Below are 23625 nucleotides of genomic sequence, written 5' to 3'. Positions count from 1 at the left end.
CCAAAGGCCTAACAAGGAATAATGGATGGAAACTGACCAAGGAGACATTCAACCTGGAAATAAGGAGAAAATTTCCTGACCGTGAGAACAATCAACCAATGGAACAGAAGTTGCGTTCAGAAGTTGTGGGAGCTTCATTACTTGAGACTTCCAAGAAGAGACTGGACTGCCATCTGTCAGAAATGATGTAGGGTCTCCTGCTTGGGCGGGGGGTTGGACTAGATGACCTACAAGGTCCCTCCCAACTCTGTTATTCTATGTTCAATGGAATGACTTGCCTTTGGAAGTTGTGGGAGCTTCATTACTGGAGGCTTTCAAGAAGAGACTGGACTGCCATCGGGCAGAAATGGTGTAGGTTTTCCTGCTTGGGCAGGGGGTTGGACTAGATGACCTACAAAGTCCCTTCCAACTCTGATTATCTGTTATTTGTTTAAAGCTGATATTCACATTTAAGTGGTTCGACATTCCTTTCCTCCAGATTTAAGGATTTCAGATGGCAATTTAGTCTAACATGGGATTTTTGTAATGCCAGCTTTCTGGAGGCAGGGGAAGGGCACACAGATACTTTTCGACGTACAACCACCATTGAGTGCAACATTTCCATTGCCAAGCAAGAGAGTTGTTAAATGAGCATGTTAACCCGTTTTATGACCTCTCTTGCCCCAGTTGTTAAGTGAATCACTGTAATTCTTAAGTCAGTAACACGGTTCAAAGGGGAATCACATGACCCCCGGACGCTGCAACTATCATAAATATGAGCCACTGAAAAAAAGTGACTTATGACCATTTTTCACACTTATAACCATTGCAGCAACCCCACGGTTATGTGATCAAAATTCAGGCACTTGCTCATATTTATGACGGTTATATTATTCCAGGGTTAGGTTTCTGACAAGGAAAGTCAATAGGAAAACCAGATTAGATTAACAGGTTAACAGAGTTGGAAGGGACCTTGCAGGTCATCTAGTCCAACCCATCCACCCACACCCACCCAAGCAGGAGAATCACTTTACAACTGCTTTACTTTATTTAACAACTGCAGCAACTCACTTAACAAGAAAGCTCATAAAACAGGGCAAACTTCACTTAACAGTTATCTCGCTTAGCAACAGAAATGTTGAGCTCAATTGGAGTCGTAAGTGAAGTACTGTCAGGGGTCCGACAATTAAGATCATGTCTCTAGCCGTATCTCTCAGAGTTAAAAAAATTGATTTATTAGGCGTGACCATGTCAGCGTTACCTAGGTGCAGCCAACTCTAAGACACATCATTCCTTTCCCCCTTGACCCTGGTCTTCCCCCCACCCCCTGGATGTATATTGTCCAATGGGACACATCCATAGCTAAGAGTCATCAACCATACTCTCCAGTAATAATCTTGGGCGCCAACAGCTTTGGGCTGCCAAGGCAATTATCTGAGGCATTTAAGGAATGCACTGCTTTCTGCTGGCAACTAAAAAGATCAAAGAAGTATTTCTTAGTTGACAAGTACTACCTATAAACATTTATTTGGAAAGTCACTTCATCCATTTTTTTAAAGTGGTTTTTGTAGGGCAAGAAGGAAATGTGAAACGTATTTGTGAATGCACTCAAAATCAAATCTGGGCCCTGACCTTGCAAAAAGAAAAAAAAAAATGGACAAGGCAGGACAAAAAAAGAAAATTTGAAAATGTAAAGGGTTTTTTTTTTTTTGTACCACCCTGATATTCGTTGACGACATTTTAGAAAGAAATGATTGGAAACAACTCGTGCTTAATTTTTTTTTTCTCTGTATTTATGTCTAATGATGGGTTGAGAAAGTAGAAAATGAAAGGTTGGAGTTCCTGGTCAACCTCTCTCGAGATGTTTATTTTTTTTCCACTGCTACGGTTGGGATTACATGAGCATCTTCTCTATCACTGATGGAATCCAGGGACATTCAGTCAGATCCATCTTGGGAGGTTATGGGTTCAAGTTTTTTCTTCAACTTCTGGAAAGCCTCGGAAAGCCAGTTCCTGCCAAGGACAAGAGAAACGATGAGTTGGTTTTGCCACCCCCAAAGCTCCCAAACTCTTGTAATGCGGGAAAGACCGTGGGAGACTACATTAAGAGAGGCTGCCAAGGGAACAGTTAGATAAGAGGCAGCCTAGCCCTCAGCTGCACAGTGGGTGAGGGAAGAGAGAAGAAAGGAACTTCCCTAGTTGTTTGCGTGATAAAGGAGACAGGGAGAAAATTGTACTTTCAAACTGGCAAGATTGGGGTGTCAAACTCGATTTCACTGAGGGCCGCATCAGGGTTGTGTTTGACCGCGGGGCCAGTGGTGCGTTTCAAACATTTTTAACCACTGGTTTGGCGGGTGTGGCTTGGTGGGCACGCTTTGCATGCACACACACACACACTTCGCACATGTGCATGCATCAAACATGCACTTTGAGCAGGCACGGAGGCCTTCCGACTCGCCACCTGCAATCTTGCACTCTCCCTGTCGCTTCAGCAGCTGCTGTGCAGCAATCAGCAAAGCAGCTGGGCTTCAAAAGCAGGACATACAGGTGAATATGGGGGCCTGGGCAGGTGGGTGGGCCCAACAGCAGAGCGTTGGAGAGAAATGGTTTGGTCTCCACTACTCATCGGTGCTACCAGCTCGGCTGAACCAGGCTGAACCGGTAGAATACCACCACTGCTCGGGGGGAGGGGTGTCTGTGTGTGTGGCTGGGGGCGTGGTCAGGGTAGGCGGGCCAGCTCAACATCACTCATCAAGGCTCCATTTTTGGCTGCGACAGCTTCCTTCAGCCCTCTGCCAGCGAAAACAGAGCTCAGGGAGGCCACATGCAGCCTGCCTGCGCTCCATTTTCATTGGCAGAGGGCTGCAGGAGGCCGTCGCGGTTGAAAACGGAGCCCAGGTGGGCTGCATGTGGCCCTCCCAAGCTTCGTTTTCACTAGCAGAGGCACTGTGGGCCAGTCCTTCACTGTTTCCAGGGTGGGACCATGGGCCAGATCTAAGCACCCCGTGGGCCGGATCTGGCCCTCCGGGTGTTGAGTTTGACACCCCTGGGCAAGATTCAATGGTTAAAGATGCCGAGCTTGTCCGATGGAAGGCTGACAGCCTGGGTTTGAGACCCGAGCTCCGCACGACGGGGTGAGCTCCCGTTCCTTGCCTCAGCAACTGCCTACCGAGCAGTTCAAAAGCATGCCAATGCGAGTAGATAAATAGGTACCACTTCAATGGGAAGGTAACAGTTGTTAAGGGAATCCAGCTTTCCTGTTGATTTTGCTTGTCAGAAGGTCACAAAAAGGGGATCACATGACTCCCCCCCAAGGACACTGCAACCGTCATAAATACATGCCAGTTGCCAAGCATTGATCACATGACCCCTGGAGATGCTGCAATGGCCATAAGTGTGAAAATATACGTTGCTTTTTTCAGGGCCCTTGTAACTTTGAGCGGTCACTAGATGAACTGTTGTAAGTCGAGGATTGCCTGTATATTGTCAAACATGGTTCTTTCCATCCTCCTGTTCTGCCAAATGGGTCTGCTGCTTCCCAAAATAGGTTTCACCTTGGACTTCAGGCTTCCCCGCTTTACACTCAATCATAGAGAGTCCATATTGCTTAAGACACTAATCCTAGGAGAAGTTTTTCAAATCACAGATGTGCTAATTCAGGAACCGGTTTGGCTGTTTCGCTGAGCCTCCAGCAAGAATTCCAGATGATCCAGCTGCTTGCCAAAATCTGACTGGCATTCCTTGGCAGGGATTTAGAAAGCACCTGAGAGGCTGTCATAGAATCATAGGCTTGGAAGGGACCTTGAAGGTCTTCCAGTCCAACCCCCTGCCCAAGGCAGGACTGTCTCTGTGCGGTGGAATGGTGTCTGGATTCCCAGCAGGGAGGGGCTGGATTCCAGAGAGCAAAGAGGCAGCAGAGGAGACTAACTAAGTTAATCGGAACAGAGCTGGAAGGAATCTTTGAGGTCTTTCTAGTTTAACTCCAGGGGGCGTGGGCTGCTACCGGTTCGCAACGGTTTGGGCGAACCGGTTGTTAATTTTATGGTCAGTTCAGCAAACCGGCAAATCTCTCCCCTGGCTGGCTCCACCCACCCTTCCCTTCCCACGCAACCCATTTTGGATTGCAGGTAAGTGGAGGAGGCTCGGGGAGGGTGAAAAATGGGCCGCCTAGAAGTTCCGGAAGGCCGGAAATCCAGAGAGTCTCCGGAACTCGATGAGAGCGAAAACACCCCTCCCTGCAGCCCATTTTTGCTCCCAGGGTGGTGCAGGAGGCTGACTAGGCCACGCCCACCATGGCCACGCCCACCCAGCAACCGGGCAGAGAACTGGTTGTTAAATTATTTGAAGCCCACCCCTGTCCAACCCCCTGTTCAAGCAGGCGACCCTATACCCGTGATGGCGAACCTATCGCACCCGTGCCGCAGGTGGCACTCAGAGCCATTTGTGCCGGCACACGAGCTGCAGACAAACTTACCTCACTGCACATGCACGCGCCTCACCGCTGATTTTCGGCTGGTTTGAGGCCTTTTTCGGCTTCCCAGAGGCTTGGAAAAAGCCTCTGCAGGTCGAATAGGCCCGTTTTGTCACTTCCTGTAATACCGGAAGTGATGAAATGGGCCTATTCAGCCTGCAGAGGCTTTTGTCAAGCCTCCGGGAAGCTGAAAAAGGCCTCAAACCAGCTGAAAATCAGCCTTGAGGCACAGTGCAGGTAAGGGGGTGGGGGCCGGGGGGATTGCGTGCGCATGTGCAGGGGGCGGGAGGATGCGCATTGCCTTCTGGATGCTGGCATTGGAGCGCCAGCGCGCACACAATTTTTAGCCCAGGAACCCCAAAAGGTTAGCCACCACTGCCCTATACCATTTCACCCAGCACTGATGATGTTCCCTAGTTTGGGTGCTGAAACCTTTGCAAGAAAACAACTGAGTTCAGAGAGCACAAAGGACCACCTAAACAAACTCAGCGTCCCACTTCGGGGTCCTTCTTCCCCCTAGGATGTTCTCAATGGAGCCCTCTTGGGCTGCTCTGTGTCCTCATCTAGTGGTGGCTGCTGCATCTGTCAGGCTCCTCTGCCTGCAAATGTTTGTTCCCTTTGAGTAAATAGAATTTTGCCTTTTTTTTTTTTTTTTTGCTTATCTAGGCGGCTGATATTCCCTTTTCGGCTTTCAGGCTCGAAAGGTCTTTATTTTCTGGTTGATGGAGGAAACAAGTCAGTTCCGGAAAGTCAAACCTTCTGCCAGCTGAACCGCAACTGAAGCTTTGCATCTGGGATCCCAGCTTCTTAAAAATGGGTCTCCCTGTGGATCGAGAATTCATGGAACCCAATCCACAAGGAGAACCAGAGGCAATTTCCCTCCCCCCCCCAAAAAATATTTTGCACCCTTTTAGCTCTGCTGTTTACTGATGGAAAGCTGACCTTGGCTAGGACATTTTCCGTTCGTAAAAAAAAAAAGGGCAATGATTTAAGAAGCCACAAAAGGATGAAAAATCAGGCTGGGAGGACAGTCCGTGAAGCAAAACCCCGGGAAAATCTTTAATCCTGGAATGAGTTTCATCTTTGAGATAAACAGGGAGAGATTGTCACATGCAACAAAGGAATGATGGCTTTGCAGGCAGGGAACTTCCCACCGTATGAATTGCTTGGATTATTTTTTTTCAACAAATGCTCCGCTCAGGCAAATACACTGACATTTAAGTCATGGGTTCTTGAAAAATTGGGTGGGGTGAGAGAATCAGGGGATGTCAACATGCATGGCATAAGGAGCCATGGCCTCCTTATGCTAATGGATGGAAATCATTTACTGTTGCTCCTTTACATCATGGCTGGATCGGTTCACGTCGCCTAATTCCTGCTGTTTGCACAATGATGTTGTAAGCGCTTGGGATGTCATTGTGGCTTCTTTAGCAACGTGGACGGGAAGGGAGCATTTAATTATTAATTTTACTTCTATTATGGGATGAGAGTGAGGTATTTATGGTTGGCAGAGGCAGGAACAGATCAAGAATTAATCAACGGAGGATAAGAATTGGGTGGCTGCAGATGTTCCTGCTTCCACGGTTTCAAAATTGGCAGAAGTGAGGAAGAGCTGCAGAACAACTTCCAAAACTGAATTATGAAAAAAACCAGGACACGGAAGCAGAATGGAAACATACTCTGGGGAACTGTCTCCAAATTTAAGAAGGAGAAGTTTGATGCTAAATATTAAGATGGGCTTCCTTTGGTTGATGTACTTTAGATGTTGGGTTTTTCTGGAGAATTCTTCTTCTTCTTCTTCTTCTTCTTCTTCTTCTTCTTCTTCTTCTTCTTCTTCTTCTTCTTCTTCTTCTTCTTCTTCTTCTTCTTCTTCTTCTTCTTCTTCTTCTTCTTCTTCTTCTTCTTCCCCTTCTTCTTTCTCCTTCTCCTTCTCCTTCTCCTTCTCCTTCTCCTCCTCTTTCCCTCCTCCTCCTCCTCCTCTTTCCTTCTCTTTCCCTCTCCTTCTCCTCTTTCCTTCTCCTCTTTCCTTCCTTCTTCTTCTCTTTGAATTCTCAGCCAAGATGGCTGAACCCAGGCCCCTCACCCCACCTTATTCCCCTCCTAATAGTTATAGTTGGAAGAATGTGTCACCTGGTTTTGTTGCTGAATTCGCTGTTGTGGAATTCACGAAGTGCAACTTTGGTCTTCTCACCAAGGTTATCAACAAAAGTCTGGACCTCCTTTTGAAACTTCTCAAACTTCTGGGCCAAGGTGGGCTCTTTCCCACTGTCTTCATTGGAGTCTTGGGATAAATAAATTGAAACAGCAACTTTGTGACTTGCTGATACACAACGCTAAACCCACACTTCATGTTGAGTTCATATAACAAGCATTATTTATATCCAAACAAATAAGCCGTGCTTAATGTAATAATCTGGTTCACAAAACATATCGGGACCATACTTGATCTCTCACAAAATACTGAACTGCAAACGACCCAATTCTGCTTAGCTTAGTCCGGCATGTTGTGTGAATCCAGCTATGTGTTGAGAAATTGACATAAGGTTCAATAAACTCAGAACTCAGAATGAACAATGGATATTTTGGGTTGAAGTGCACACATTTTTGCATCATGTATGCTATTTATTTGTGCAACATTTGCCTATCTCTCTCTCTCTCTCTCTCTCTCTCTCTCTCTGTCTGTCTATCTATCTACCTGTCTGTCTGTCTGTCTGTCTCTATCTATTTATTATCTATCTCTATCTACCTGTCTCTCTCTCTCTCTCTCTTATCTGTCTGTCTGTCTCTCTATCTCTCTATCTCTATCTATATTATCTGTCTATCTCCATCTACCTGCTTGCCTCTCCCTCCCTCCCTCTCTTCCTCTCTCCAAGAGTTCCTTACTAGCAATCCATCACACTGAAGGGGAAGGGGCCTGTTTTCTCCCGCCAGTGAAAGCATCCTCTCCTTCCCCAGGTCTTACCTGCCACCACTGCAGACAAAGTTATCAGGAGGACCGCAACAGCCAACACTAGCTTCATGGTTGCACCTCCTGCTGGAGCAAAAAATAAAATGTTTAATAAAAATAAAATACAATAAAATAATAAAGGAAAAGAAAATAAGAATGGAATAGATAATAATAATGATGATGATGATGATGTAGAGTAGAATAGAACAGAACAGAACAGAGAGTAGAATAGAGTAGAGTAGAGTAGAGTAGAGTAGAATAGAGTAGAATAGAGTAGAAGTAGAGTGTATAGACTAGACTAGACTAGACTAGACTAGACTAGAACAGAACAGAATAGAGAGTAGAGTAGAATAGCAATCGCAATCACAATCGCAATAGCATGATGGCCAGGCAGAATGAAACCCCAGATTCAGATATTCCTCTGATTACACAGATCAACCAATGTCTGCAATTTCATTTTAGATTTCCAAAATTTGCAGCCGAAACGGACGTCCACAGATCTGAAAGCCGCACACCAGGTATGCATGCTACGTATGGCAAATAATCTTCCTTAGTAAGGCATTTTACTCCAATGCCCCATAACCATCTCCTGGAGCTGCAGAATCACAAGATTTGTAGCCCTCCCCCACAAGATTAAAGTACAGGGGGTGTCCTGCTTGGAATCGCTCCCTTGATGGGTGCTCTCCAGGATGAACCGAAGTCCAGTGTGCAAAGGAAGAGAAAAGATGCAGTGGAAAAAGCAGAAAAATTGCAAAAGGGTAAACACCCTATTGGTAATGGACTAATAGCAATTACTAGTACTTGGCTAATAATTGATTGGCCAATAGAAATACCAATTACTGAATAGCAATTATATAACAATGTTGTATAATATATAAAAAAGGTATTATTATTATTATTATCAGATCTTCACGTGTTCCTCATTCAACAGACAAAACCACCATCCAGGCCTCAGGGAGTGTCCAAAATATAAGGATGAAAAACCTCAGCTGCCTGGCTGTGATTTGACTTTTTTGACCTCCCTAGACTTTCTTTCTTTCTAAGTTTTCCACACTGGTGTTTTAACAATCCTTGCTTTATGCTTCAGCAGAGGGAAGCACCCTAAACATGCGTGGGGGAAAACTCCATCCTCAGGATGCAGAATCACAGAGTTAGAAGGGACCTTAGAGGTCTTCTAGTCTAACCCCCTGCTCAGGCAGGAGACGCTCTACCAGTTCAGACAAATGGCTGCCCAATCTCTTCTTAAAAACCTCCAGTGATGGAGCACCTACAACTTCTGGTGGCAAGTTGTTCCACTGCTTAATTGTTCTCATTATTAGGAAATTTCTCCTTACTTCTAGGTTGCTTCTTCCTTGATTAGTTTCCATCCATTGCTTCTTGCTCTACCTTCAGTTGCTTTAGAAAATAGATTGATCCCCTCTTCAGAAATGTTTAATTTTGATTATCTTACTTTCATTTTTAACTGTTTTAATATAATAATTATTTATGGTTTTTATATTTTTAGGGTTATTCATACACCTCCCAGAGTCGCTCTACAAAAGGGATGGGTACTTTCTAAACATGATAAATACACAGCCTAAATAAAATAAAATGTGTTGTTTATTGATTTCGGAAATGGTTTTGTCTCGTCAAAACAGGACAGTGGAACCACAGATGCTCCAGATGGTCTAGATTAAGAAATACATTAAAGGATCGAACCAATTCTCTATTAATATTTTTGTGAATATAATTTAATCTCTTGAAAGAAAAATCATTTTAATCATGCTTCCGTATCTTTTTATACTGGCAAAACAGTTTAACATATACAGAAGAGTTAAGTATTATATTTCACTTAAAAATTAAATTTTCATTTCATTCAAATTCATTACACTTGGGTGGGGGGTTGTTGTCCTACTTCATTAATTTTAAAAAAATCAATAACACAAGAAGTCACAGGTGTCAAACCCAAGAATGTCCCCGAGACGAAACATAGCAAAAATGGAAAAATCTCTTTTTACGTTTCTAAGCCACCAACGCTGCTAATATCAAAAAAAAATGAAAGTCTTCATCCTTAATCACCCCCATAACATATTCTCCATAAATCCCCCATGCTGATGTTTTGTTTGGTATTAATTAGACCAAAAAACATCTAGTTATTTTAAAATGATAAAGAAATCATAGTGGGTTTTTTTTTTTCCAAGCTGAATGATTTGATGTGAACCTTCTTCCCTCTCCATGCTAACCAAAGTTGGTCTTAAGTCTTCCCAACCCTCTTCCGTTGCCATTTACTTACTTGTAGCTGTGAGTGGAGACAATATTCCTGAGTGGAATTTGCAGCTCCATCCAGTTGCTGCTCCCTATAAACCTGCCTCCATCCTCCGTCATCGCCCCCCTCCGGCAAAGGATTAAAACCTGACCCAATCTTTTTTAATCTCCTCCCTGCAGTCAGATTACTTCATTTTCTGCAGGAAATGAAACATCAGCCAGAGATGGATTATGAGTTTTTGTTTTGTTTTCCCTCCTTATGTGTGCCATCCAGTTTTTTCTGCCTGGAAGATTATCCAAGGCAGTAAAAGAAAAGAAAAAAAAAGGGGGGGGGGGAAAGGAAGAAGGGATTAAAAACAGGAATGGAGAAATAATACTTCTCCAATTATTTGCAGCTTGAGCAATTTTGGGAAAATGGGAAAGTTTCTACTTTCTCTGTCGGTGAGAGTCAACTACCTTTCAAAGATCTTTAAGCGATGGGATAGGAAAGTTTTACTTTTTTAGAAATAAAAAGTAGACTGTGAGTCATAAGAAGCAGACATTTTATCTTTAACATTCGGAGGGACCGATCCAGGGGAAGGCAGGCCCTAAACTTCCAAACAGAATGAATTATTAAAAAAACATGAATTATAAAAAATATAATATAAAACATCTTGACGTCCCTGAAAGTGCCGACTAATATACCAGCTAAGTTGCCCGTTGTGTTTTTTTTAGATGTCGGGAAAAGCAAGCAGATATTTTTAAACTTTTGATATATTAAAACAAGCAGGTGGTTTTGCTTGCCCCAAATGCAAGCATACACAAACACGCAGAGGGGCTGTTGTTAGCCTTGGAATTTTCCTTTTTCTTTAATGCCATTTAGTTCATTATCAAGTGTTTTCAGAGAACATTGGGAAAGACAGGCGCTCTGATTCATTAGCAACGAATCCCAGAGCCCGCTTAACTATGCCAAGAACAGGGAAGTGGGAACTGAGAGAAAGAAAAATGGGAAGCTATTGTTAGCCCCGAGTAAAAGCCGAGAGGTACTGCATGCCGAGTATCTTGGAAGGGCTTCAAGAGGTATTTCGACCGCCAAAAGCCCTGGTTTCAAAACTTTGTATTACCAGCTTTTCTTTTTTTGAAAAGAGGCCTTAGCAAGCATTGAGAACTTTCTCTGTTCGATAGAGTAGAACATTGCTTCCCCATTGGGTACACTTCATAAAGCCATGTTTTTCAAATCTTGGCCTCTTTAAGATGGATGGACTTCAACTCCCAGAATTGGCTGGGGAATTCTTGGAGTCGATGTCCACCCCTATCTTAAAGTGGCTAAGGTTGAGAAACATGGAAGGAAAGAAGGAAGGAAGGAAAAAGAGAAAAGAAGAAGGAAGGAAAAGAAAAGAGAACAAGAAGGAAGGAAGGAAGGAAGGAAGGAAGGAAGGAAGGAAGGAAGGAAGGAAGGAAGGGAAAGAAGGAAAGAAGGAAAGAAGGAAAGAAGGAAAGAAGAAAAGAGAAAGGAAAGGAAAGAAGGAGGGAAAGAAAAGAAGAAGGAAGGAAGGGAAGGAAGGAAAGGAAAAGAAAGAAAGAAAAGAAGGGAGGGAAAGAAAAAAGAAGAAGGAAGGAAGGGGAGGAAAAGAAAAGAAGAAAGGAAGGAAGGGAAAAGAAAAGAAAGAGGAAAGGAAAGGAAGGAGGGAAAGAAGGAAGGAAGGGGAAGGAAAGGAAAAGAGAAAAAGAAGGGAGGAAAAGAAAAGAAGAAGGAAGGAAGGAGGAGAAAAGAAGAGAAAAGGAAGGAAGGAAAAAGAGGAAAGGAAAGGAAGGTAAGGAGGGAGGGAGGGAGGGGAAGGGAGGGAAAAGAGGAAAAAAGGAAGGAAAAGAAAAGGAAGGATGGAAGAGAGAAGAGAAAAAGAAGGAAGGAAGGAAAAGAAAAGGAAATGAAAGGAAACGAAGAAAGGAAAAAAGGAAAGAAGGGGGAAGGGAGGCAAAAGAGAAAATGAAGGAAGGAAAAGAAAAGAAGAAGGAAGGAAGGAAGAGAAAAGAAAAGAAAAGAAAAGAAAAAAGAAGGAAGGGAGGAAAAGAAAAGAGAAAAGGAAAAGAAGGAAGGGAGGGGGAAGAGAGGGAAAAGAGAAAAGGAAGGAAAAGAAAAGAAGGAAGGCAGGAAGAGAAAAGAAAAGAGAAAAAGAAGGAAGGAAAAGAAAAGAGGAAAAGGAAAAGAAGGGGGGAGGAGAAGGAGAAGGAGAAAGAAAAGGAGGAAAGGAGGAAAGAGAAGGAGGAACAAGATCTCACCACCCACATGATTTTCCGAGGAAAGAAACTCTGGTTGCAGGAAGTCAGACCTCTACTTAATGAGGAGAAACCAGATGACAAAATGTACTTTAAGCATCCCGACAGGTTTGATGAGTGTTGCTAAAGACAGGTCATCTTTCCCAGGGTTTCAGCACTTGCACAGACACGTTTTCGGTTCCTGGTGTCATGCGAACTCAGCCTGTTTAGAAAGTTTCCTGCCTACGATGGCTTCTCGCTCCTCCTTCAGCTTCTCTCTTTCCTCCCGAGGTCCTGGTTTGGATGGTATCATGAGGTCCTGGTTTGGATGGTATCATGATGACAAGCCACGGGAACTCTACTCATTCACAAAAGTAAAAACAATGCCTTATTATGGCGGGCTGGGGAGTTCTGGGAGTTGAAGTCCACAAGTCTTAAAGGTGCCACATTGGGAGGCCTTGGCTTTTCAGGGGTGTCAACCTTGGCAACTTTAAGACTTGAGGACTTCAACTCCCAGATCTCAGCCAGCAAAGCTGGCTGAGGAATTCTGGGAGTTGAAGTCCACAAGTCTTAAAGTTGCCAAGGTTGAACATCCCTGCTTTAGATGGTCTGCAGGAGGATCCCAAAAGCCAAGAAGCTACAGAACAGGAGTTGGACTCTTCTTATTCCAAGAAGAATAAGGGGTATGACTTCATTGGGTATGTCTCTCATCACTCCTAGGCCGGCTGTCCGGAGTGGGTGATGGGTGCTGTAGTTCCAGCAGATTTAGAGCTCCACCCAAGAAATATGGACAGCCTTTCTATCAAGCAGAGGGAGCGCCATTGTACAACTTTTCTTGCCAGGGTTCTTTAAGTGGATCCCGGCAGTTGTGAAATTAGTCACAGGGTTGTTAAGTGAATTTGGGTTCCCCATTGACTTGGTCTGTCAGAAAGTCACAGGAGGAGGAGGAGGAGAAAGGGAGAAGGAAGGAAGAAGGTGAAAAGGAAGGGAGGAAGGAAAAAGAGAAAAGGAAGGAAGGGAAAGAAAAGGGAAAGGAAGGAAGGAAGGAAGAAGGTGAAAAGGGAAGGGAGGGAAGGAAGGAAGGGAGGGAGAAGGGAAAAGAGAAAAGGAAGGAAGGAAAAGAAAAGGGAAGGAAGGAAGAAAGGAAGGAAGGAGGGAGGAAGGAAGGAAGGAACAAGGTAGAAAAGGAGAGGGAGGGAAGGGAGGGAAGGAAGGAAGGAAGGGAGAAGGAAGGGAAAAGAGAAAAGGAAGGAAGGAAAAGAAAAGGGAAGGAAGGAAGAAGGTGAAAAGGGAGGGAGGGAAGGAAGGAAGGGAAGGGAAAAAAGAAAAGGAAGGAAGGAAAAGAAAAGGGAAGGAAGGAAGAAGGTGAAAAGGGAGGGAGGGAGGGAAGGAAGGAAGGAAGGAAGGAAGGAAGGAAGGAAGGAAGGAAGGAAGGAAGGGAAAGGGAAAAGAAAAGGAAGGAAGGAAAAAAAGGGAAGGAAGAAAGAAGGTGAAAAGAAGGGAGGGATGGAAGGAAAGGAGGGGAAGGAAGGGAAAAGAGAAAAGGAAGGAAGGAAAAGAAAAGGGAAGGAAGGAAGAAGGTGAAAAGAAGGAAGGAAGGAAGAAGGTGAAAAGGAAGAAAGGTAGGGAGAGAAGGAAGGAAGGAAAAGGAAAGAAAAGAAAAGGAAAGGAAGGAAGAAGGTAAAAAGGAAGAAAGGGAGAGAAGGAAGGAAGGGAGGGAGGGAAAAACAGGAAGGGATCACAGGATCTCAGGACACTGCAACTGCTATAAATAGGAGCCAGCTGCGTCCAACTTTTGATCGTGTGACCATGGGGATGCTGGAACAGTCATAAGTGTGAAAAATGGCCCCGAGTCCCTTTTTTCCAGTGCCGTCGTAACTTCAAACAGTCGCTAAACGAACAGTCGTAAGTTGAGGGCCGTCCGTACTTGCTTGGCGTGAAGGACCTCGCTGTGTCCGTTCCAGGCTGTGGGTGGGTGGGGCAGAATTAGAATTGGGAGCCTTCTCTGCTTGGCTGCCCAGGGGGAAATGAGTTGGGCCGTTCCTGGGAAACTCCGGGTGCTGGTGGCCCTATGTGGGAATCACCGGTGGCCCCGTTTCCACCGGGCATTGCGCAACACACACACACACACACACACACACACACACACAGAGTGCCCTGAATGGCAGCTCCTTGAGCTTCCTGTGCACGAAACTCCCAAGAACAAATCGTCCGACCCCCACAATGCGCCTTTTCTCTCCTCGGGTTGTGCCCTGGCTGCCCTCCCACCCACCCACCCATTGGGGGAAGGAGGACTTCAGGGAGCTTGTTGGCGTTAGTGCATGGGGAAGGGAAGGGAAGGGTTTAGGCTGAGCCCTGGGCCTCCCTTCCCACTGGCGGAGGAGGTTGAACGCGGGTAACCTTCTCTTCCTCCTCCCTGGGGGGATCCTGCAGGATTCCTTTTCTCCCAAGGGCTGCCGCCTGTGCAGATCAACAAGGCTGGGTTGAGAAACCTTTTGTCCTGCCTTCCCTCCCAGGACTCTTTGCGTTGGGGGTCCTTCTTTCTTTCTTTCTTTCTTTCTTTCTTTCTTTCTTTCTTTCTTTCTTTCTTTCTTTCTTTCTTTCTTTCTTTCTTTCTTTCTTTCTTTCTTTCTTTCTTTCCTTCCTTTCTTTCTCTCTCTCTCTTTCTTTCCTTTCTTTCTTTCTCTTTCTTTTTCTCTCTCCCTCATTTTCTCTCTCTCTCTTTCTTTCTCTCTCTCTCCTTCCTTCCTTTTTTCTTTCTTTCTTTTCTTTCTCACTCTCGCTTTTTCTTTCTTTCTTTCTCTTTCTTTTTCTCTCTCTCTCTCCTTCCTTCTTTCCTTTCTTTTCCTCCCTCCCTCATTTTCTCTCTCTCTCTCTTTCTTTCTCTCTCTCCTTCCTTCCTTTTTCTTTCTTTCTTTTCTTTCTCACTCTCTCTTTTTCTTTCTTTGTTTCTCTCTCTCTCTCTCTCTCTCTTTCTTTCTTTCTTTCTTTCTCTCTCTCTCCTTCCTTCCTTCTTTTCTTCCTTCTTTCCTCCCTCCCTCATTTTCTCTCTCTCTCTCTCTCTCTCTCTCTTCTTTCTTTCTTTCTTTCTTTCTTTCTTTCTCCTTCCTTCTTTCTACACTCCCTCCCTCCTTCTTTCTTTCTTTCTTTCTTTCTTTCTTTCTTTCTTTCTTTCTTTCTTTCTTTCTTTCTTTTCTTTCTTTCTTTCTCTCTCTCTCTCTCTCTCTCTCTCTCTCTCTCTCTCTCTCTTCCTCCCTCTCTCCCTCCCTCCCTCCCTCCCTCCCTTCCTTCCTTCCTTCCTTCTTTTTCTTCCTTCTTCCTCTTGCCTCCTCTCCTCTGCTTTTCTCTCCTCTCTCCCTCTATGGAAACTTACTTTCTTTCTCTCCTTGAAAGAAAACAAAGGAAGAAATTTTCCACAGTAAAAGGAATGTGGGAGATACTGGGTTTAAGATTTTAGGCTTAAACACAAGTTATAAAGCACTAAAACCCTTTGGTAAACTGAACTACATGTTTCATGTTTCGTGACCTTCCACTAGAAGTTTAGCCAGGAAGAATGTGAGAGAGGGAGAGGAAGGAGGGAGGGAGGACGAATTGTCTCCACCATGCAATCTCCTCCATCTGATTTGTTTGGGTTGTCCAAATAAATATTGCTTAATTGGTAAGTCCAGGAATCAGAAACATTTGCATTACTTGGTAATAATCTCTGCTCATAACCACCCGTGCCCTAGTCACCTGCCATCTTGACTATTGCCATGTGCTCTACATGGGGCTGCCCTTGCAAAACTTCCACAGACTTTAATGGCTGCAGAGAATGCGATGCAACATCTGGTTTTGCGCAAGCCAAGATTTGCCCAAGTGTCACCTCTCGTGAGGGAGCTGCACTGGCTCCCAACTCGCTTCTGGGTCCAATTCAAAGTCCTGGTTGTCATCTTCAAAGCAGGGGTGGGATGCAAATATTTTTACTACCGGTTCTGTGGGCATGGCTTGGTGGGAGTGGCCCTGTGACTGGGTGGGCATGGCTTTTTTTTGTGCAGCACACCCCAACACTCTGGGTTTTTTTGCCTCCTGGGCCTCAGGGAAGCCTCCTGGGTGAAGCAGTAAGACAGCGAGGGGGATCCCAGCACACCTGATCATCGGAACAGCTGATCGTTGGGAGGAAGAAAAAAAAAGAAATTCCAGTTTGGCGGAACCGGTAGCTGTTTTTTTTTTACTACCGGTTAGGCCGAACGGTAGCATTTTTCACTACCAGTTCGTCCAAACCGGGCTGAACCGGTAGAATCCCACCACTGCTTCAAAGCCTACCTAGCCGGAACCAAGTTCCTTGAAGCACTATCTTTGTCACCCAGTCATATCTACCCAACCCTCCAGAGTGGGGAGGCAAGTCCCTTCTCCTAAGGAACCCCATTTAGTGGGACTGACAAGAAGGGCCTTCTCCGTGGTAGCTCCCTGCCTGTGGAACGCCATCCCTACGGAAATCAGATCGGCTCCCACCTTGACACTTTCCAAAGGCCCTGGAGACGTGGTTCTGCCAATGGGCCTGGGGACCCCAGAGTGGGGTGGAGACCATCAAATGGCTCATTTAATGGTTGTCACCAGGGAGTGGAGTTGGTTTTTTTTTTTTTTTTTAGTTTCTGTATTGGGGTTTATTTTTGTAAGCTTCCTGTGAGTGAGTTGAGAAGCCATATAAATTTTCTTAATAGATAAATCGTGGTGTGTGTGTGTGTGTGTCTCCAGACTTGGTAACTTTAAGACTTGTGGGCTTCAACTCCCAGAGTTGCTCAGCCAGGCAATTCCCCATGCTGGCTGGGGAATTCTGGGAGTTGAAGTCTACAACTCTTAAAGTTGCAAAGTTTGGAGAATCTTTACACACACACACACACACACAGAGAGAGAGATATGATGGATGGATGGATGAGTGGATGGATGGATGGATGGATAGATAGATTAGATGAAAGATAAATGGATAGATAGATAGATAGATAGATAGATAGATAGATAGATAGATAGATAGATAGATAGATAGATAGATATGGATGGATAGGTTAGGATAGGATAGGATAGGATAGGATAGGATAGGATAGGATAACAGAGTTGGAAGGGACCTTGGAGGTCTTCTAGTCCAACCTCCTGCTTCAGCAGGAAACCTTACACCACTTCAGACAAATGGTTATCCAACATCTTTTTAAAAATGTCCAGTGTCGGAGCATTCACAATTTCTGGAGGCAAGTTGTTTCATTTATCATGTAGATAGATAGATGATAGATAGATAGATAGATAGATAGATAGATAGATAGATAGATAGATAGATAGATAGATAGACAGACAGACAGACAGACAGACAGACAGACAGATAGATAGAAACAAAAGATAGATGATAGATAGATAGATAGATAGACAGACAGATAGATAGATAGATAGATAGATAGATAGATAGATATAGATAGATAGATAGATAGATAGATAGATAGATAGATAGATAGATAGATAGATAGATAGACAGACAGACAGACAGAAAACGATAGATAGATAGATAGATAGATAGATAGATAGATAGAGATAGATAGATAGATAGATAGATAGATAGATAGATAGACAGACAGACAGACAGACAGACAGACAGACAGATAGACGAACAGATGGATAGGTATAGAAAGAAAGAAAGAAAGAAAGAAAGAAAGAAAGAAAGAAAGAAAGAAAGAAAGAAAGAAAGAAAGAAAGAAAGAAAGAAAGAAAGAAAGAAAGAATAAAACAACATATAGGTAAATCAGCTGAGTAAACTACATGTCATTAAATAGATTATTAGATTTCTTTCTAGTTGTCTCCAAATATTTTTCTTTTCTCTGTCTACACTACCCATCCACCTCACCCAGCCCAGTCTGGCTCCACTTTTCTATCTGTTTATGTTGCGAAACCTTTTGTCCCCTTCCTCCCCCCCCCTGCTCCCCGTGCAGTAAAAGCTGAATCACCGATCATAAAAGAAAGAAACAAAAAAGAATCTGGCAAAACAAAATTCCTCAGAAAAAGCTGCCTCAGTCCCTTTCCAGCAAGGAACGAGCCTTAGAAAACAACTGCAGCTCAGCGGACACATAAAACGTTAAGTTAGTCTCTGAAGGGGCCCTTCTCTTGGGGTACAAAGTCCCAACGAAGGAGCCAACAACACAAGGGTGTGTTGTTTTGCCTGGTGAGAGTTTTCACACCCTCGCAGGGGCTGGCACTCAGTTCCACCGGAACCCTGCTCTTAGAAGAGGGGTGTCCAACTTGCGCCATTTTAAGACTTGTGGACTTCAACTCCCAGAATCCCCCAGCCAGCTGGCTGGAGAACTTTAGGAGTTGAAGTCCACAAGTCTTAAAGTTGCCAAGTTGGAAGACCTCTGTCCTAAATCTTACAGAAATCCCAATTCTGTTAAGAACCTGCGAGATCAGGGGTCCCCAAACTTGGCAATTTTAAGACTTGTAGACTTCAACTCCCACTGAGAATTCTGGGAGTTGATGTCCACAAGTCTTAAAGTGGCCAAGATTGAAAAATGCTGATTTACGTGATCAATGAAAGTGGACGTCAGGGGGATGGTAACAAGCAACATACTAATTTTCAATTCTGGCTCGCTTTAATAACACTCATGTTGCTGTCAGCCTCTTGTTTCTGCCAATTTCACATGTTCTGCTCGATTGTTTAAAAGCAGGGGTCTTCAAACTTGACAGCTTTAAGACTTGTGGACTTAATCTCCCAGAATTCCTCCTCCAGTCATGTTAGCTCAGGAATTCTGGGAGTTGAAGTCCACAAGTCTCAAACTTGCCAAGTTTGAAGGCCATTGGTGTAAAGCTAATATTCATATTCACGTTCCTTTCCTCCAGATTTAAGCATTTCAGCTAGCAATTTAGTCTAGTGTGGGATTTTTTTTGTAATGCCAGCTTTTGGGGGCGGGGCATGTAGGTAGTTCTGGAGTTAGGACCACAATGGAGCCCATTTCCGTGACTATGCAAGACAATTGTTAAGCGAGCGTTGCCCCATTGTAATTACCTTTCTTGCCACAGATGTTAAATGAAACTCTGCGGTTCTTAAGTTAAGTAACATGATTGTTAAATGAATCTGGCTTCCCCATTGACCTGGTTTGTTAGAAGGCAGCAAAAGGGGATTACAATACCCACGGGATGTTGCAACCGTCATAAATATGAGATAGTTAGCAAGCGTCCAAATTTTGATCCTGTGATCATGGGAAGGCTACAACGGTCATAGGTGTGAAAAACAGTCCTAAGTTACAGATAACAGATAATAGATAATCAGAGTTGGAAGAGACCTTGTAGGTAATCTAGTTCAACCCCTGTCCAGGCAGGAGACCCTACCCCATTTCTGACAGATGGCAGTCCAGTCTCTTCTTGAAAGCCTCCAGGGATGAAGCTCCCACAACTTCTGAAGGCCAACTTCTGTTCCATCGGTTGATTGTTCTCCCTGTCAGAAAGTTCCTCCTTATTTCCAGGTTGAATCTCTCCTTGTTCAGTTTGCATCCATTATTCCTTGTCTGGCCTTCGGGTGCTTTGGAAAATAGCTTGACCCCCTTCCTCCTCTCTGTGGCAGCTCCTCAAATATTGGAAGACTGCTATCCTGTCTCCCCTGGTCCTTCTCTTCACTAGACCAGCCAGGCCCAGTTCCTGCAACTGTCCATCATTATGTTTGAGCCTCCAGTCCCCTCATCATCCTGGTTGCTCTTCTCTGCCCTCTTTCTAGAGTCTCAACATCTTTTTTAATAGTGTGGTGACCAAAACTGGATGCAGTACTCTAGGTGTGGTCTTACTAAGGCTTTATAGAGTGGTATTAGTACCTCACTTGATCTCGATTGTATCCCTCTGTTAATGCAACTTAGGGTTGCATTGGCTTTTTTGGCTGCTGCTGCACACTGCTGGCTCCTATTTAGCTGGTTGTCCAGTAAGACTCCAAGATCCCTCTCACAGTTCCTGCTATTGAGCCTGGTTTCACCCAGTCTATATGTGCATTTTTTGTTTTTCTTGCCTATTTTCTTCTTACTTTTTGTAACTTCGAACGGTTAGTAAAACGCACAGTTGTAAATAGAGGACTACCTTACAATGGATTTCCTATGCTATTTTGTCCAAAATATGACTTTTTAAAGTCTTCTCCCTGATTCCCAGTTTTTAACTGGCAAAGCGCACCATAAAAATTCAGGGTCAATCCATGGTCAGTTCTGAAGATTACTAAGATTTGAGTTTATTATGTAGGAGTTACAAAGGTGGCTAAATTAGCATTTCAAATGTGGCTGTTGTCTTCCTTTCCTGGAATTGCATACTACATTAATTCACCCGGCATGTTTATTCTGTTTCTTGTCTGATCTTGTTTCCATCCTGTGGGCCAACTCCCAAAAAGTTTTGCAGCCCCTTCCACAAAGAAACCATGTGCACTGGAGTCAAATCCAAAACAAAGACAGAGTTGTTTTGTAAATTCAGGAGGTGTTGATCCAGCTGTTTCTGCAATGGCTTATTTATCTATTTTTTTTAAAAGCAATTTTTGCTTTTGTGGGATTCGGTCCCACATTCCTTCCGGATCCGTACCACCACCTCAATTCACCAGATAAACCATGATTGGAGCCATGGAATATGCGAAGACATAAAGAGTAACATTTTTAGAGCAGGTCTGATGGACTAAGCCAATCTGAATCACCTTTTTTAGCCCTCGATCTGCTTCAGGAGACACGCTAAGCCATCATGGTCTGTTAGTTTGCTTGGTCAACTTAGCATCTTGCAAGAACCCACAATGATGGTTTGTAAGCCACCCTTTATGGCTTCCTTTATGTCTCTATTCTTATCACTAGACCTCTAATAAATGCTTTAGTTGTATCCCATAGGTTTTGTAGTGAAGTATCTTCTTTTTTGTTTTCCTTAAAGAAAAAAATCAATTTCTTTTACTGTTGTTTGCATAAACTCTTTTTCTTTCAATATAGGTGGGTTCAGTATCCATCTCCACCTTTTCTTTTCCCCTTTCCATTTTAACTTTTATTGGGTTATATGGTCAGCCCATAAATTAGTTTCTTTTTTAAAAAAATAATTTTTATTCTTTAAAAACCAAAAATACAAAGGTCTCATTTCCATCAACAGTGTTTGTGTCATTGTATATACATGTTTCTCATTTTGTGACTATACATCATTTTTATCTTTATTCTTCACCCATTCGTACCACCTCTCCCATATCGCATAATATTCTCAATCATCTTTGCCTTTTACTTCCAGAGTGAATTTAGCACAAAATTGGAAGAGCGATAAAATACCACCAGATGAAGTTCTAATGCAAAAAATAATGGACTGTGCTGAACTAGAAATTAGTTTCTATCTCTATCTCTTGCACATTAGTTTTTAATTCAAGTGAACTCCAAATCATGTCAATTCTAGACCATGACTTGTGCCTATTTGAATAGAATGTGTATTGATTCCCCCCTGGATTCATTTCTCTCCATACATCCTGCGTAGAGATTTCTTCTGCCATTTGAAAAAAAAAAAAATGCCATTGGGACAGTGGTGGGATTCAAATGTTTTTACTACCGGTTCTGTGGGTGTGGCTTGGTGGGCGTGGCAGGGGAAGGATACTGCAAAATCCCCATTCGCTCCCCACCTCACTAACCTGCTTTCCAGCTCCGTTCTCCTGTGCAGGGCAACCAAAGGAGACCCAGCCAATCAGCTGGGACTCAATGGGAGGCAGAGAATGGATGGGGGAGGGGGCAGTCAGAGGTGGGATTTAGAGCTACAAAAAAAAATCTGCTACCGGTTTCTATGAACTACTCAAAATTTCCGCTACCAATTCTCCAGAACTAGTCCGAACCTGCTGAATACCGCCTCTACTTTGGGAGTATCTTCCTTGCTTTCTTTCCAGTCATGCTACTTCTGTAATCTAATCTTGCATCTGCAATTGCATAAAAATCTCCTACAACACAAATATTTTCATATTCCAGTTCAAGTATCTTTTGAAGCTGGGTCCTATTTCGATGCTTGTATCAAACACTTTGTGGTCTCTTCCGGGTGTGGAAGGCAGCTCAGCATTGTGGTTGCCGAAAGTGAGAAGACAGTTGTGGGTGGCAAGCAAGACGTCTTGTGGGAAAGAAAGGGTGGAGGTTTTGCCTGGACTTGAACAAGGAGCCACACAACCTTTGTTCATCCGTGGAGGAAAGTGGGAAAAGGGCACTCATTTGAACTGGCAGACAGGATGCGGAAAATTTAATCTTTCCTCCCTTCTTTTCCTCCCTTCTGATCAGAGTGGTATTTCTTAACCTTAAGATGTGTGAACTACAACTCCCAGAATTTCCCAGCCAGCTTCAGTGGTTTTTAACTCTCAGTATTCCCCAGCCAGCTTTTGTGGACTTCAACTCCCAGAATTCCTTAGCCGGCACCTGTGGACTTCAACTCCCAGAATTCCTTAGCTGGCACTTGTGGACTTCAATTCCCAGAATTCCTTAGCCGGCACCTGTGGACTTCAACTCCCAGAATTCCTTAGCCGGCACCTGTGGACTTCAACTCCTAGAATTCCTTAGCCAATATCTATGGATTTCAATTCCCAGAATTCCTTAGTCAACATTTGTAGACTTCAACTTCCAAAATTCTCTATCCAGCATCTGTGATCCCTATTTCCCAGAATTCCCTAACCAGCATTTGTGGATTTCAACTGGCTGAGGAATTCTGGGAATTGAAGTCCACTCATCTGATAAATTCTGGCAAGGAGATTTTTTAACAATTTCCTTGCCCTCCCTGTCTCTCTGTTTGCAAGAAAGCCCTTCTCTCTTCCTGTTCCGTTGGAAACACACGTAGCATTAAGCCAGGGTTAGCTGAAGCAACCATAATGGGCTGGCTTAATCGATGGCTTTAAGCCACAAACCATAGTTTATACCACAGGGCTTATCCCAGCCACTTCAGGACTGATTTGAATCTGAATTTAGTTGGCTATTCAAGACATTAATTTAACTGATAATAAAACAGGCCAGATGCTGTACCTATTGCACCTACTCTCACAGGCAAGGTTGAACAAATCAAGATGAAAGCCACACCTCCCCAATTAAAGCCCTATTCTATTTTTTTTAGGTGTGTCATGTGTGCAAGTCTGCTAAACAGAAACAGGTCTTCCATTGCACAATTGCAGCTATAGAATTATAGAATAACAGAGTCGGAAGGGTCCTTGAAGGTCTTCCAGTCCAGCCCACTGCTAAGGCAGGAAACCCTATCCCATTTCAGACAAATGGTTGTCCAATCTCTTCTTTAAAAAGTGTTTCCAGTGTTGGAGCATTTAAAACTTCTGGAGGCAAATTGTTCCACTGAAAAAAATTTATTCTTAGATCTAGGTTGTTTATCTCCTTGGTTAGTTTCCATCCATTGCTTCTTGTCCTGCCTTCAGCAGTTTTGGAGAATAGCTTGGCTCCCCTCTTCTTTGGGGCAGCCCCTGAGATATTGGAACACTGCTATCATGTCCCCTGTAGTCTTTCTTTTAATGAAACTAGACATACCCAATTCCAGCAACCATGTTTTAGCCTCCAGTCCCCTAATCCTCTTGGTTGCTCTTCTCTGCACCCTTTCTAGAGTCTCAATATCTTTTTTACATCGTGGCGACCAAAACTAGATGCCGGATGCCAGGTGTCATCTTACCAAGGCATTATCATTTGCACCTTTTTTGGCATGCGCATCACCCAATGGATCTTTCTTCTCTTTTTCCAGTGGAATATGTAAATTAAAATAGTAAAAAAATTCTAAACAAAACCTTTTTTTT

General features: G+C 43.8%; 1 protein-coding gene and 1 long non-coding RNA gene across 3 annotated transcripts; one reads left to right on the top strand and one right to left on the bottom strand.

Moving 5' to 3' along the window:
• Positions 1-1750: 1750 nt before the first annotated feature.
• On the bottom strand, positions 1751-9819 carry APOC1 (apolipoprotein C1). Of its 2 annotated transcripts, none has more exons than XM_087971179.1 (4): positions 9670-9819; positions 7413-7484; positions 6581-6731; positions 1751-1992 (listed from the first exon to the last, which is right to left on the bottom strand). In XM_087971179.1, the coding sequence occupies exons 2-4, from the start codon at positions 7468-7470 to the stop codon at positions 1917-1919; spliced, it is 285 nt and encodes a 94-aa protein (XP_087827305.1). In that variant the 5' UTR covers positions 7471-7484; positions 9670-9819; the 3' UTR covers positions 1751-1916. The 2 variants fall into 2 exon arrangements, with proteins under 2 accessions (XP_087827305.1, XP_087827306.1); XM_087971180.1 differs by having other exon boundaries at positions 7413-7481; positions 9670-9790.
• LOC148129972 (uncharacterized) lies at positions 2434-9369 on the top strand. Its single transcript, XR_015750544.1, has 3 exons — positions 2434-2526; positions 7860-7915; positions 8902-9369. It is a non-coding gene; the product is annotated as an uncharacterized LOC148129972 (long non-coding RNA).
• Positions 9820-23625: the final 13806 nt, after the last annotated feature.

The sequence above is a fragment of the Notechis scutatus genome, chromosome 8 (genome assembly GCF_049901735.1).
Source record: "Notechis scutatus isolate UNSWTSFEM ecotype Mainland chromosome 8, rNotScu1.2, whole genome shotgun sequence".
Classification (NCBI taxonomy): domain Eukaryota; kingdom Metazoa; phylum Chordata; class Lepidosauria; order Squamata; family Elapidae; genus Notechis; species Notechis scutatus.
This window is presented reverse-complemented; position numbering and strand designations above follow the sequence as displayed.

Coding starts and splice junctions, on each gene's coding strand:
- APOC1 (XM_087971179.1), bottom strand. CDS start 7,470: ATGAAGCTAGTGTTGGCTGTTGCGGTCCTCCTGATAACTTTGTCTGCA. Junction 6,732..7,412: donor TTTGTCTGCAGTGGTGGCAG/GTAAGACCTGGG, acceptor ATTTATCCCAAG/ACTCCAATGAAGACAGTGGG. Junction 1,993..6,580: donor GAATTCAGCAACAAAACCAG/GTGACACATTCT, acceptor TGTCCTTGGCAG/GAACTGGCTTTCCGAGGCTT.